Source organism: Pagrus pagrus, assembly GCF_965226575.1.
Source record: "Pagrus pagrus genome assembly, chromosome: 6".
NCBI lineage: Eukaryota > Metazoa > Chordata > Actinopteri > Spariformes > Sparidae > Pagrus > Pagrus pagrus.
Genome location: NC_140190.1, coordinates 24,581,180 through 24,597,546, shown reverse-complemented (window position 1 = coordinate 24,597,546; position 16,367 = coordinate 24,581,180). Strand labels below are relative to the sequence as shown.

Below are 16,367 nucleotides of genomic sequence, written 5' to 3'. Positions count from 1 at the left end.
CATTTCCTTCAAGCGGAAGAGTCACAGCTCTGCTTTTTTCATTTATTCAAAAGAGACCAGTTTACAAAGATTTAAATCAAAGAGGAGCACACACACAACTGATATAAGCGGAAGTAAAGCTACTTAAGGACACCAAACAAGGAGAATACAAATAAGATGAGTAGAAAACACAAGATGAAAGTTAAATAAAGTAAGTAGACAGACAGATGGGTACATATAGACATCAGACAGAGGTTTCTGGGTGTAACGTTTTAAAATTTAAATTGATTACATTTTCTGTTATTGGTGAACTTAAGTGATTGAGGTAGTGAGTTTAGCTCTGAATGAAAAAAGAACATCTGGGAAGTGATCTAGAGCTGTGTAGAAGGCAGAAAGAGTGACACATAATTTGGCTGAAGTGACACAAGAACAAGCCTCGACGCGTACTGAAGGAAGGATCATCTGATTTCCAACGACAGTCTTTGTTGCTGTTGATCAAAATAATGTAGATTTATATCGACTGTGTTGCTTCTGTCCCTCTGTAGGCTTACAGAAAGGTTTTTCATCACTATTTTAAACTATTAATGTGTTATGGTGGATTGAATTGGCTGTGCAGTTCCATGTAATTGTATTATTTTAGTGTTTTTGTTTGATTTTCCAATTTTCAAAACTTCTGCTCCTCCCCCTCCTCCTCCCCCTCCTTTCATAAGACGTTTCCACAGTTTTCCGTCTCTTGAGGGAAACTATAGCCATTCACCGACAGTAACAGACTACAGTCATTGTTGTTGTTCATCGCTTGTGTATAAAAACTACAGTGACCAGTTTGCCCCGCAAGATGCGTGCGAATCCGTCATCCGCATTTTTTCTGGATGATGTGCGCAGAAAAACAGGGCGTTGTGGCGTCTCCGTCATTCATTCGCAGAGAAAATCTGTGTCCTTAAAGACGTAGGCGAGCGTAAAGTATCAACACGAGAGCTGAGAGGAAAGAAAAAAGAAAAGAGAAAACGGGAAAGGCGTACTGAGCCGACCCGAGTGATAGAGCAGGAAAGCCCCACTGTGAGTGGGTTCTGCGTAAAGACCCGCAGACTCCAGAGACAAACTCAGATTTTTAGCCAAGTTTGAAAGCTATCCAGGCTGTTTGATCGCATATGACTGGGTAGGAGTTGAATTAAGAGAGAGTCTCTTTGCGCACAAACAGGAACAACTGTTGTGCATCCCAGAGGTTTTACAGTCGGAGCCTGCGTTTCAGGAAGACATGGCCAAGTTATTCCGAGCTGCTATCATGGGTCCACCAGGATCAGGGAAAGGAACGATATCTAAGAGGATTGCAGAAAGATTTGGCCTGCAATATCTGTCCAGTGGCCACTTTCTCCGGGATTGCATAGCAGCGAATACAGGTAGGAAACATCTGGCCAAATGTCAATACTGTGGTGCCAAAAACAGAATGAGAGTGCAGAGAAGAATGTCTGAATTTGACGATTGCTCAATTTCCTTTCCCCTCATATTTTTAATATAGTCACAAACATGCTGCCAAAAAAGATAGGAAGTTTGCAGAAGGAAGTGAAATATGATATGTGCCTTTCTAAGAAGCTCGTTTGACAGAAATGTTAATTTTTCTTTATATTTTATCAGTTTTGCACAAGTTGTAGAAGTGTTACTCCAGTTAAAAAACCCTTATCAAGGTTTTTATCATAATTACTCTCTCAAACATTTAAACCATCGATTGTGTGTGTGTGCTTTTAAACTTCCCCATTGCTGCTGCCCAACTGGAATCAATTTAATTCCCAGCATGTGCCAACTTCATGTGTACTGATAATAGAATTGCAGTTGACAGCGGAGAGCATAAGTAAAAACATGTGTGCTTGAAATTTTTCAGTACAGTTGGAACTTGCTGGATAAGAGCTCCTTTTCTTTCTGCTTTTAAAACAAGTTAAGAGGATTTTTTTAAACCTGTGAGTCCACTGTGTTTGTTCAGTGACAAATCATTCATGACTCTCCACACTAGGACCCAGAGTTCAGTGTTCTTTGAAATGATTAAAGGCAGCAGTTTGCAGTAACAGTTGTAATCATTCACTATCTCTTAAATCACTCTTTTAATCAAGCCCTGGGTACACTGAAGAGTTTTTGAAATTTTGAACATACATGCACTGACTCTCTACCTGTCTGTTGTGTATCAGAGGCAGGTGTGATGGTCAGGACCTATGTAGATAGAAGCATGTTGGTGCCGGACCATGTGATGACCAGACTGATGCTGCCCAGACTGGAGCAGCTGAGCGGCCACAGCTGGCTGCTGGACGGTATGAAAACACTGTACATGGCCTGTGCTTTACTGGAACACCAGCTTTGCATTCACAGCCTCCCTCCATTGTCTTGATCTCGGAGGGAATATGTTCTTCATAATGCAGCGTCATGGCCAGTGGTGGGAACTGCCAACCACCCCTCGAATCTGATTGGTCACCCCCGGTGCCTCCCCCCACCCCCCAAAATCTCCAGACTCATGTTAGAGGATAGGACATCAGGAAAGACTTCTATATGTCTAACGTGGCCTGAAAGGTTTCATTTGTGATGCCTCCTTTAATGAGTCTGAGGAGCAATTAAGTGGAGAAATCCACTCTACATTATCCTACATCTGTGGGTAATTACTGCTCTGAATCCAGTACTGCAGGTCTGTACAAGCTCTAGTGTGTGACTCAACTTAGATTAGACATAGAGGATCAGCATCATATTCAACATCGAAGATAAAAAAAAATCAAAGATGCGTCAAAGATATCCAGATAATCATGATTAATAAATGGTAAATTTATAGGGAAATGAACGTTGCTTAATAGTTATTTTGACAATGAAATGCTCTATAAACTATTTGTTAAAGGAGACCTGTTGTGCTTTTTCATTTTTTCCTTTCCTCCAGAGTGTTTTATCGGTTCTTGTGCATGTAAAATATCTTGAAAGTTAAAAGGATCAAAGTCTGCAACAACAGAAGCTCCTCGTCAGCAGTCCCGCCTTTAATCCATGACTTTGTGACATCACACTATTTTGTAGAGTGATTTAACTTTCTGTGATGTTAGCAACAACAAACTCAGTAAAATTGTTAAAATGTTAACCAATCAACCAATCAACCAATCAAACTTTATCCCCTTCCAAACAATTCAAAATGCAATTCAAAGTGCTGTACAAGTGACTCAAATAAAATATGGGATATTAACAAAACAAAAATGGATTTAGAGACTTAATACACACAAAGACAGTAATGAAATATGATAATTGAAAGAATAAAAGATGTAGAAAAAATACAAAACAAGCAATAAAAATAAAATGATAAAATACTACACTCAAAAATAAATTGTTATGATTAAAAGACCAATTAATGAATTCAAACAAGTACACTCAAACACTTAAAACATAAAATTGTAAGACATAAAAGCCAGACTGAATAGATAGTTTGGTTTTTAGCAAGATTTTAGGTCAACACAGTGTGTCACTGCTTTGTGGGAGCAGAGAAAGGAGCGACCATCCTCAGTGCTGTATCACAAACTCTCTCTGGTGAATATGAGTTGTTACCATCAGGATGGAAGTACAAGGTTCCAACTTGGTGGACTTCACGTGCCCAAAGATCCTTCATACCTTCCAGTACAGCTCTGTTAAACAAATCCTTGTGACATCAGGTGTCACTTGCATTTTCGGAATGTACATTCTGCATTGCTGGTGAGGATGTTTTAATGTTGTGGTCATTTTTGCTTGACAGTTGCCACAGACACAAAAAAAGGATTTCAGAAAGTAAACGAAAGTTATTTTTGTGTATGTAATCGATAACAATTCACATTTTTTCCCTGCATTCATAAAAAGTTAAAGTACTGGATGGAAATGGCCTCAGATGTGTGTTTGGTAAGATAAGATGAAGAGGTAATCTTTTATTTGCTCCACAACGTGGACATTTACATTGTTACAGCAGCAAAATAGAGATGAATGTCAATAAAAAAAAAAGAAGAGATAATAAATTAATAAGTAAAAAAGCAAGATATGAACAAGAGGAATATAAAACTGCAAAAACAGTACACAAGAGACAAACTCAATAGTGAGAGTTGTAGCATGAAATACAAAACTGCGTGTTTTGTTATCTGGTAACATATATAGTTTGAGTCATTAGTAACATATGAAATGTCCCTTTTCAAGTTAAATATTATCCACTATGCCCAAGAGAGACGACAAACATTGATGAGACAAACTGGTACTGGTGCATTACATGCATGAACCTTGAAACAAAAACACTAAACAAATAATTCTAGTTTAGCAAGAGAAGAGGGCAGCCGAGGTTACACACACACACACACACACACACACACACACGTGCTTGCATTCACCTCAGTTTGTCATCTTTATCTCATGACTCTCATAGGCTGAGTTATTTGTGTGCACAGTATATTGATTAATATGGTTATCCCCCCAAAATATACCGTAATGTATAGATGTAACTCTTTTCCTGCTCAATCCTTCTTGTAACCTCTGATTGGCGCCCTCACATCACTTATTTGTGGGCAGCGTGACACTGTGGTGGTTGGAGAGATTTAGCAGCTCTTAACAAAGGAGTGTACAGAGTGGTTGCCAGTTTCCGCTTTAAGACATAAGGAAGCAATAAACTGAAGACAAGCCTGAGTGTTTGTATACCAAAGCACACTGACAAAAACAAGAGAGAGAATTTTGTAGTTTGCCAGAGACAATGGTCTTAAAACTCAAGGAACTACGCTACAAGCTTGCCATGTGAACACCCATCATGCTGTAGTGTCCTTGAGCAGGGCACTGAATACCTATCAACCCCACTATACTGGTGTTTTTCTTTACTGTTGGTCACTTGACCTTAGATTTTCCAGTAGAATGGGAAAGTCGGTGGAGCTTCCAGGTCTGAAAAGCCAATGCGAATGTGCAATAGACCTGCATTCTTTCTAATCACCAGTGGGGGGCGACGTCACTGGTTTCAAAAGAAGTCTGATTGTGTGTAAGCCTATGAGAAAATTACTCTTCTTCTCACTTGACATTTAACCTCAGTAAACAGTTTCCTGATGAGTTCATTTTCTCAATTGTTGGTTTAAAGTCTGCTTCAACGCAGCATGATGTTCAAGTTATGGTCACATTTAGAGTACAATAGACAATAAAGCAGGGTATGCTTCAGGGCACGGCCACCTTGTGATTGGCAAGCCGCAAGGCGTGTCCTCGGGTTCTCAGTCGGATCCAATCAGGATATCAGCGCTCTGAAGAACCAAAACAGAGACATCTGTAATGCGAATAGGATGGATTCGGTGAATCAAGTCAATCAAGGCATCAGGTTGAAATTTTAGTTTCTGTGAAATATCTAAACAGTGAACATGCTGATTACTGCCATTAAAGTTGTGATAGATGTCAAAGTTTTCACTTGCCCAGTAAAGATCTCAATATCTAAATGGATTGGCAAGAACGATTCTCAGCTCATGACTCCTCATGACTTTGGTAATTCTGTGACTCTATCTCTTGTGCCACCAAAAGCCTCACATTTGTGGTTTGGTGAAATAATTAATAAACTATTGGATGAGTCATTTACAAGAACTTTGGTCCAAACATTCAGGCCCAGAATTGTTATAACTTTCGTGATCATACACTTTTTCTCAAAAAGCCATCATCAGGTCAAAATTTCAACATGTCAGGACTTTAGTTTATGATGAGATACGTTTAAAACCAATGGCATTCCCATCAGCCTCAGCTGTGGGTTGTATTAAGTGCTAATTAGCAGATGCTGGCATGCTAACAAGCTAAACCAAGACGTGACCGTAGTACACATTACCTGCTTAACATCAGCACATTAGCACCGTCACTGTGAGCATGTTAGCATGCTGATTTTTAGCGTTTAACTGAAAGCAGCACAGTGAATGAGTAGTGCCTCACAGAGCTGCTAGCGTGACTGAAGATTGTCTTGTCTTGTTATAACTGCTGGTTCACTCAGTTCATGTAACTGAGAGCATTGGGTTTTTCATTCAAGTTCATTCACATGTTCATAATCTTGTTATTATGTCACAGCTACAGAGACTGACAAACTGAAACAGTTTGAATCCAAGTTTACTTGCTGTCAGTTACTGATAGTAGCAAACATATGAACAGAAAATAAACTGTGTGAGAAACTGTATAAAAGCGGCATATTACTTGAGATGCATGATATGGATTTTTTTCACCTGATAGCAAGAACTTCCTGCTTTTCATGACTGATATCGATTAGATGTCTAAAAATGACTAGACCTTTGTTGTATATTTTATCAAGCTGTATACTTATATTATCCCAAATGTTTCCAACAATGTTCAAACTGAGAGAAATTTGTAATTTTATTGAAGCTTAAACTGTCTTCCAACTTCCAGAAGAGAGTCAGAGAGTGAAGAAGGTGAACGTGACTACACATTACATGACAAAAACTTCCCATGATCTCATGCTACTCACATCTTTTGTTTTGATTGAGGGACCCCTAGCAGCAGAAATTACATACTGTGTGTTTAAATGTAGTTTGTGGAAAAAATGAAGTTCATAAATCTTTGTATAACACCTGTTCCTGGTTCACGATGGATCACACATTCCTATTTCTCCCTCCGCTGGTTGTCCAGGTTTTCCCCGGACTCTGTCGCAGGCCCAAGCCCTGAACAATTTGTGTCAGCTCGACCTGGTCATCAGCCTCAACATCCCCTATGAGACTCTGAGGGAGAGACTGAGCGACCGCTGGATCCATCCAGCCAGCGGTAGAGTCTACAACATGGGCTTCAACCCACCTCGAATCAAGGTCTCAGTATAGCTTCTGCTTCTCTTTGTATATTTTTTGTGGCACTTTATTGATTTTCCTTTCACATCCCTTCCCCGCAGGATTTGAGTCTTCTGTAGCTGGTAGAGATTTAATGGCTTCAGGAGGGTGGAAGTTTGTCAGAATGTGAGATTGCAACCAGATGAACGACAATCTTTTGACCCACTACCCCGCCCTCCTGCACAGCAACAACACTCCTGCTGCCTGTTAGTTTGCTTTAAAGGTCCTTGTTGTAACACTAACTTCATTGACTATTTAATAGTGTTATCTTTCTTAACCAAAATGTGAAGTAAACAGTATTATCCTTTTTAAAAGCACTCTTCAAACACAACGTTACAAAGCACCTCACAGACATAAGGACTAAGTAAACAACAAACATATGTACAAGTATATTAAATAAATAAAAAATGTTACAGCCCGACTCAAACACCATGACAAAGACAAGTTGGCAAGGAAGCTGGCTACCTCGATCTGCCACCGGCGACACAAAAACAAGCAGAGCAGCCAGGAGAGACACCAAGAGTTGTCACCTTGCCTAAAGGTGGAGGTGTCTTCACAATAAACATAAACATTTACAAGTTCAGCATGCAGTGGGAGACAACTTGTGTCCTGTATTTTTCATCTTTATAGATTCTTGATTTTTCACAAATATGAATTGTAATTGTAATTTTAAGAATTCAACATTTTCATGCAAAAACCACATCAGACTCAATAATTATACAATGCAGTGTTTTTAAAGGCTGTGTCTGGAGGAAATATTTAGATGAATAAAAATAAACAAAGAAATTAAATGTATTATTGGTCACCTCATACTGACTGACAGTCAACACTCTCGCTCCAGTATACCACTTATTTGTTACTTGACTATGTGTACCATCTGCGTCAGCTTACATGGCCTCACTAGAAGTTAGTCACCATTTTTATTTGACTGTGTTGTGCTGTAATCCTCTGTGCTCGGGTTATTTCAGTGCATTGTGTCTAGCTGGACTGTGTTGTGATGCTGCACATGTGACCTTGTGTTACCTCCCTCAGGGTAAGGATGACATCACTGGGGAGCCGCTGATTCAACACGATGATGACAAACCAGAAGCCCTGATGGCCCGACTGAGACACTACAAAGATGTGGCCAAGCCTGTCATAGACTTATACAAGTCAGTAAATGCCTCTCTCTCGTGTCTGCACATTTGAGCAATGATTTTCCGACAGGCAGATAATGTGGCAGTTCTTGCTGTGAACAAATGAAAACCTGATCAGTGTCATAGTATCATTATTATAAGGGAATTGAGATTGGACAAATCCACCTAGATATCAAACAATAACAAAACATGGACGTCATAAATGAGATCATGTGAATTTGGCAGTTTCTTGCAGTAGAAATGTTCTTTTCCAAGTCTTAGATGTTTTTTGTGATCAATAGTTTAACATTTTATAACTGAAAAAAAAGCAACTAAATATTCAGCACAACACTCCCTTTTCTTGGATGTTATTACACTTCTGTAGATGCTGAGCTAGCTGACATCTGTGTATTATGTCACAGATCTTGAAGAATGCATATGTGAAAAAAAAGTCAGTTTACTTGACCTCTGTAGCCCGCTCCTCATCTCTGCTCAAGGCTAGCGAGGTTATTTATGCCGCTACTAGCAATAACAAACCCAACTCACCGACTGCACTGTGGGTAATGTAGTTGTGAGTTTTTGACATGGAAGAAGAATATTTGCAACAAAAAGATGATATCTTTGTTTCTGCTGCATCAGTTTTGATCGTGAAGTGTAATGCTACATTAGTGGAATATTTTGTTAACATTAATAGACTAATTAGCCTCATTCTTCCATTCAATCAGTTGATCAATCGATTTGAGACACTACAGGTGAAAACATTGTTTTATGCACAGGTGAATTTTTGAGATTTTGGGCTTTTTTGCTCCCATAACTTCTTTCAGACTAGTGGAAAATAAACTTCCAAAATATATACACACAGTGTTTATTTCAGTTCTGATATCTGCTCTGGGAATGTATGCAAATTAGTGTTTAATAAATTATATCATGCCTCATTGCGTATGTAAACATGAACTATCAGGAAATTTTTAATACAAAAACCGTTTGTAATGTGAATAATCAACTGGGGAATTTATATGGTGATATCAATTATTTTAAACTTTTACCCTATTCACCATTTTTTGTCTAAAAATGTAGGCAATATTAAAAAATACACATGTTGAAAGGCTTTTTTTCTCATACTCACACTATCTATATTCTGAACGTGATATATTGTGTGTATTTTATACAACATTATTTTCTTTAAATTTTTTTATGGCTGTTGTATTTGCTGATTTATGAAGTGATAATGAAAAATTCCCTCCATAAAACCCTGTGTCTCTAATATTTTAACAAAAAGAACCTGCCTTCATCCAATATTCAGATTTCTGTTCTAGAAATGATTAAATCAGTGCACATTTCATTAGATAATGTCTCATTTGCACATTTAGACATGACATTTCAGAAAACTTGTAATACCAAAAATAATCATCATATTAATGGACCTCTTCAACCTCTTTACCTGTGGTGTCCCATTTTAATTGTAATGAGCTTCCCTTCTTTGTGCCCCTGTTTCTTCGCTCAGGTCACAGGGAATCCTGCACTCATTTTCCGGCACGGAGACGGACCGGATTTGGCCTTATATCAACTCCCTCCTCAACACAAAAATGCACACACAGCCATCAGACGCCTTCCAGACTCAGACACCCTGACACTCCTCCAAATGAAAAGAGCACAGGGAAACATCAGGAAGCTGCCAGAAGAAGTGGTTTGATGTTTCCTCCTGCTGGCCTCAGCTTTCAGTTTCCTCATTAACAGTGAGGTTTAGAGTGACGGACACGGACACTGATCCAAACGGTAGTCGTCCAACAAGTTTGTGATTCAATCACTTGTTGTTTTTCTTTGTGTAAAGCTTTGTTGAGTGTGTTGATTTCTGCTTTATCATAGTGAAATGTTCACGTCCTTCAGGAATATTCAAACTGATCATTTTTGCATATCATAATTTTACACAGGCACTCCAAAACATGTTAAACCAAAAACAAAATAACAAAGGTCTCACTCCAATATTAGATATTTGATACCAATCTCTCATAACATATTCGATAAATTGCACTTTCAATTCTACTTCTTTAATCAAGCAAATAATTTCACATTGTTGTAAATATAAATACACAAAGTTTGGAGTGAAAAAATTAATCATCATTGAGCATGATAACAAAATATATTTTATTAAATTCAATCTCACCACAGCCTTAACTGACAGATTCACGATGCATTGTAGACATTATTTAGGCCCATTTCTTCTAAAAAGCTGAAAGTTATGCAAACGTGTGTGCCATGTAATATGCTGTATATAATGCCTACAAGTCAGCTGTTACATGTGCCTGTTCTGCAGAGCCTGTTTTTTTATAAGCTCAGTGTTTGTAGAATTTATCCATCAGTTACTCAAAAAACAAAAATGTGCACTGTTTACTCTTCTTCTCTTTATCTTTGTGCTGAAATGCCGCAGAATGTTTTCTGCATTCTGCTGATGTTAACATGCAGGAGAACCTATAGGCTGGTGTTGGTTGGTGAAAATGACTCTACAGCACGCTCTGTGGCCGGGATGAAGACCAATGCACAGAATGTAGACCACATTCAATATTGTTACATTCCTTTAAAGGAGCAATTTGTAAATTGCAAATATGGCTAGAATTCAAAGGTAGCTCTAAAAATGTAGGTGGCACTATATCACCAGAGTAACAGGCAACCACTGCCAGCTATCCTTGGCTGTAGCTAGCTATCATTAGCAGGGAAGCAGGAAGTCAGACACAGTTGGGGGTGCTGAGGCTTCAGTCTATATAATGACGTCATTGTAAATGTTTTTTGTATTAATTTGAATTGCCTGGATAGAATGTATCTAATCATTATTAACAGTAATTCACATCAATTTGAGAATGTTTTGCGTGACGGCCGATGGCAAACTTGAAAACAAACATACTATGGGTCAAAGCAGCCACATCAACAGCAAGGACATGAAGACCAAGAGAGGTTCCCCAGACTCCCTTATAAAATCAGTCAATTTTGTAAGGTTGTTGAGTTTAGATAAACTTTCTAAACACTGTGAAGTGCTGTTTCTGACAAATTCTCAATTATTTGGGCCTTCTTGTAAATTCAGCATATGTTAGTTACTGTAGTTTTTAGGGAGTGCTGCAGCCCCTGCCGCACCACTAGTTCCTGCATCCATGATTGTTAGCCAATCCGCTTAAGGCTCATTTAGTTGTGGAGCATTTGGCCTTAGAGTTTGCCTGAAGACGTTCGATCACAGAGGAAGTCACCACAAGCAGCGATGCGCAGCTCAGCCGAGTTTAGCAGCCTGAGAGTGCTGGACTCTGAACTGGGTCCAAACACAGCCTCCAAGACCGACTGAAGTCAGTTTGAAGAAAGGGAATACAGTACAGAGGTGATTTACAGCAACTCTGACCAGGACGACAGGTCATGGCAGGAAGCATAGAAAAGTGTGTGGCAAGAGAGGAGCGAGAAAAAGTCGGGCCTCAGCGAGCAAAAACTGCATGTAGAACTGGAATATTTTCACATCTTACTCTGTGAATTGAGGATTTATTTTGACCAAACCAGAGGTGATTGTGGAAAAACAGACGGACTGTGTTGAGAATGTTGAATGAAATGTGTTTCACGATGAGTTAATCAGGCAGTTAAGCTCGTAATAGATCAGTAAAAGAAAGAAACTTGAGTTCAGAAGGTGTGCGGTTGTATGTTTCTGTTTATTGAGGGAGATAGAAGTATTTCATTCTTGGCATTTTGTGACTTTATTTTGTTCATTTATCGCACTAAGAGCTAAGCTAGCTTGAACAACATAGCAACTGCAACTTGCACATATCACACAGTTGAAACGCGCCTCTTGTGGAACAAAGTGGTACTACAGGAGAGGACAGGGCTAGCTGGCTAGCGTGCTAACTTCAGTTAGAACATAGACATCTTTGACATTATGTCAACACTGTTGTTTCTTCACGCTCTGTTGATAATGTTTGTTAATTTTTGGGGGGATTTTTTTAAACCAAAATTCTGGCCATATTGCACAAATTGCTCCTTTAAATATAAACCGTTGCCTTGAGATTTCAAATCATCAAAATGTCAGAGATGATTGTTTATAAAATGTTATGTTTTGCAGGGTTGGTCCAACTTTAACAATCTTGCTGGATATAACTTTAGTAGATTTTGTAATGTAAAAGAAATATGTCTGTTGCAGAGTGATCAATGTGTAAATGTAAAGTTTTTGACACACTTTCACACCCAACAGAGTAGCCTCTTCCATATATTTTCACTAAATTGCCCAACATGTGAGTTTACCTTTTGCAGTAAGCACACTAGTGACTAAACAGTGCAATAAAAAGAAACAATAGGTAATTGTATTGTCTAGCTCTGTCCATGCTGCCTCTTCACATTTCAAACTTCATAGTCAAATGTTATCGCATGAAAATGATTATGAAGCCTCGAAATAGCAATGCACACTAAGTCAGGGATTGGGCGCAAGTAACCAATCGGCTGCAAAATGTACTTTTTTATATAATTGCTTTTATGAGGTCAAAACTGCCTTGTAGAGTTTTCAGGTGGAGTTTTTGTTTTCCTTGTTGAAGGATAGTAGGTGTTGTGTGTTGTATAGAATGAGCTTTGAGACAATGGTAGACCAAAGATACGCAATAATATTTTCTGCTTTAGTGACAAGAGGATAGAATGTCGTTTTATGCAAAAGGTCTGCAGTGTCCTCAGCTGGAGGTTTGATGAAGATGAGATGTGTCTGCAGGAGCTGCCTCTGAGTTAGTCTTTAGTTTCATGTTGGGGAGCACAGTTTGGCTGTATACTCAGTGAGTGTTGCTGAATGAATGGGCGTGGTGTGAGTTAAGGTTAAGTTGTGCTGTTGTGAAACACCACATTGGATTCTTTCTTCCCTATTTTTAAACCGTGCTGTCCAAACATGTTGCAAACCAAGAACAATAAAACGAGTTTCTATGACTGTGTTTACTGATCTTTGTGTGGGATTAAAGAGTCTGCTGTACATGCACACACCTGTATTATTCAGTTACTTTGTGTCTGAAGAGGTGGTGGAAAGCACTATTACTCAAGTACTGTACTTAAGTACAATTTTGAGCACTTTATGCTACTTCTACTCCATTTTGGAAGCCAAAATGTTACCGCACTACATCTGGTAACTTTAGTTACTAGTTACTTTGCAGATTTAGTTTGTTAAATTTAGCCCCACCTGTACCAGCTGCAATATTCAAGATGTACACATGACTGCAGAGATGGAATGTAACTAATCACATTTATTCATATACTGTACTTAAGTACAATTTTGAGGTACTTGTGCATTACTCGAGCATTCTCATTTTCTGCTACTTTATGCTTCTACTCAAATATTGCACTTTTTACTACACTACATTTATTTTATATCTAAAGTTACTAGTTACTTTGCAAGTTACATGCTGCATCAGAGTAGCTCATGTCAGTACCCAAAAGTCATAATTGAGTAAAATTACAGATACTGGGTTAAAATGTTAGTTAGGTAAACGTGAAATTCACCCGAACAATGAGTGAAAGAGTAAAAATCTGATGTTAAATGTACTTTAGCATCAAAAGTAATTTTCCTGGCAATAAATGTACTTAAGTATAAAAAGTACAAGTAAATTTAAATGTACTAAGTACTATGGTGCGACTGATTATCTGCCTGGTTGATTATCAGGTCAGATATTCAGCAGAATCAGCTGCTTTGGCTCAGCATGTAATCACCTACGTGCCTAGTAACTAAAGTTGCCAAATGGAGTAAATATTTACGTCTAAAATGTAACTGCATCAAAGAACAAAGTAGCAGATAATAGAAATACCAAGTAAAATACAAGTACCTCAACACTTGTGAAGTAGTACTTGAAAAAATGTACTTACTAACATTCAATCAGTGAAATCCTTTAACACCGAGTACACACTGATGTAAATACAGATATAATTTACCTTTACTGTACTTTTGCTACATGAATAAATGTAATATCAGATAGCCTACTTTAAGACTTTTACTCAAGTATTTAAGTATTGTACCAAAGTAATACACAATGTCTTACTCAAGTAACACTGCATGAATGCATCACTAATTATAATCCAGAAATATAACAAATATGATTCTGAAATGGGCCAATCTGTATAATTAGTACTTTTACTTTTTGTACTTTAAGTATATTACAGCTGATACTTTTGTTCGTGGCCTCGGGAAGGTTTTGACCACAGGACTTAGTAGTAGCAGTGTATTTCTACACTGTAGTGTTACTGCTTTTAAATAGCTTCTGAGTGCCTCTCCCCTCATTGTTTGTGGGAGGCTATCAGCTAAATCAATATACTTAGCTTGGGTGTGGACAGATTCCTGCATTGATGCTTTTGATATTTATTATTTATCTATTTCCATTTCTATTCACCAATCTATCGAGAGTCCATATGTTTCTTTTCTTTCATGCTTTCCAGCGAACATAAAAATAATAGACAGGCTTCGCTCCTCCTTCACTATCATGTGAGAGAAACAGGAAGCAGCAGAATGTGTGCTGCTAACTGGCACTAAACACAAAAGCTATGGTGGATATTTCACACCAACGCACACGGCATGCACGTAAATAGGACCTCGTCTATATCTCCTCCCCTCTTCTTGTCTAATCCTCTCAGATCTGTAAATACACCCCATGTGCCGGAGAGCTGGTTGGATCTCCTGCTCCTCTGTCAGGGATTACTAACTCATCTGCTGTGTTTACCTCTGACAGGAGGTGCAGAGCGCAGTCTGAGCATGCCTGAGACATAATGCAGATTTACAGTATTCTCAATTACATATCAAAGAACTCTGCATCTAAAACCTCGAATGCAGCACAGTTGGTGTGTTGTAATCGCAGCATGATCTCTGTTCTTATGGGGACCTCTACTGTTGGAAAGTGGTGCTCAAGAAATATATTCATTCTCCATAATAACTACAGGCCTTAAAGTTTGCTAAACTTTTTATTAATTTACAGATGGTAGAGAGCCTTTGTTTTTATATTTGCAATATACTAGTGGAAATGTATTGAAAGGTATTTTTAGTGCATTTAGCATTGGGAAGTAGACTTAATTAATTAATTAATTAATTAATTAAAATGAACTTAGAAAATTAAGTATACTTCATATACTGTATACTGTATATATGTATAAATAATATTATTAGTAATGCACTTAAAGTGTGCTATTTAAAGTGGCTCTTGGAGTATACTGATTATAAATTACCAGTGAAGTGAAATCCTACTGGAAGTATCCTGGAGACTAATTTATATGACATTTAAGATATACTCAGAGAGTACTTCAAATACGACAGAAAGAGTATTTTAAATGTAATAATGGATTTTAATTACACTAAATGTTCTTAAAGTTGTTCCATTTTAACACAATTAATAAAATATACGGTGATTGCCTTCAGTTTGAACTGGAGCACTAAATACACTTTAAGTTGTTCCACATTCCATATTACACATCTACCTTATCCCTGCTGTCCATATATTTATTCTGCATACTCTGTTTTTGTTTTTCTTTATTTATTATTGCATTATTATTAATATTGTTATGTACATTTTATTTACTAATTACTATTTACCATTTCTGTAGCTGAGTTTCGAGGCAAAGGGTTTCCAAAAAGTGTCCTTGTACAACCGGAGTGACAATAAATAAAACTTGAAAAAATACACATGCATACATATATACAACATTACTGTTGGAGCTATTTGTTTGTTGCTAGTTTTAAGTCATTATTTTTTGCTGATGATGACTTTTTTATTTCTTGTTTATGATTATTCTGGATGTTTAGTTTTTTTAAGAGTTTGATAGCATTTTCTTTTGCTGGTTATTTGTTCAGTTTCATCATTTTCTTGTTTAGTTTTGTCGTGTTAATGTTTTGTTTTGTTTGGGGATTTGGGGAGCACTGTGGACACCTGAGGTTATTTAGGTAGCAGGACAGGTGTAGGACCATAATGCACCTGGGTGGGCCTATGTTTTTTTTTTATTCAACAATCTGTGCCAGATTTACTTGTCTCAGTCAGATTTTTTTTTCCTTTTAAATAGCACCAATTATCTACACACCAATTATCAGATAGCTTACTTCAAGAATTTTACTCAAGTATTTTAAGTACTGTCATTTTACCAAAGTAATATTTTACTTATTTTGCCTGCATACAACACAATCCCATGGTGCAGCAGTGGCTGTTTGATTTGCATTTTAAATTTTGATTTAGGTTTTTTGACAAATGGCCACTAGAGGTAATTAAAATATGATAAATAATAAATACAACTTATTTATAAGCATATTTCTTTTTCGCCTGCTGCAAATCACCAGCGTTGATTTCTTTGCAGCTTTTTCTTTTGGTGAGTAAAGAGATTTTCTGCAGCAAAATCCACATTCAGCCTGTTTCTGAAGTCCATCCCAGGATTTACCCGCTGGTGTCACTGACAGCAGGATGCGCTGAGCGGCGCAGTTTCCACTCCACAGATCCACAAACAT

At 37.8% G+C, this 16,367-nt stretch overlaps 1 protein-coding gene across 1 annotated transcript; it reads left to right on the top strand.

Moving 5' to 3' along the window:
- Window positions 1-867: 867 nt before the first annotated feature.
- ak4 (adenylate kinase 4) lies at window positions 868-12,829 on the top strand. Its single transcript, XM_084354298.1, has 5 exons — window positions 868-1,376; window positions 2,157-2,276; window positions 6,595-6,767; window positions 7,818-7,936; window positions 9,405-12,829. Exons 1-5 carry the CDS (start codon window positions 1,235-1,237, stop codon window positions 9,529-9,531), a joined length of 681 nt encoding a protein of 226 aa, XP_084210424.1. The 5' UTR covers window positions 868-1,234; the 3' UTR covers window positions 9,532-12,829.
- The last annotated feature ends 3,538 nt before the right edge of the window (window positions 12,830-16,367 follow it).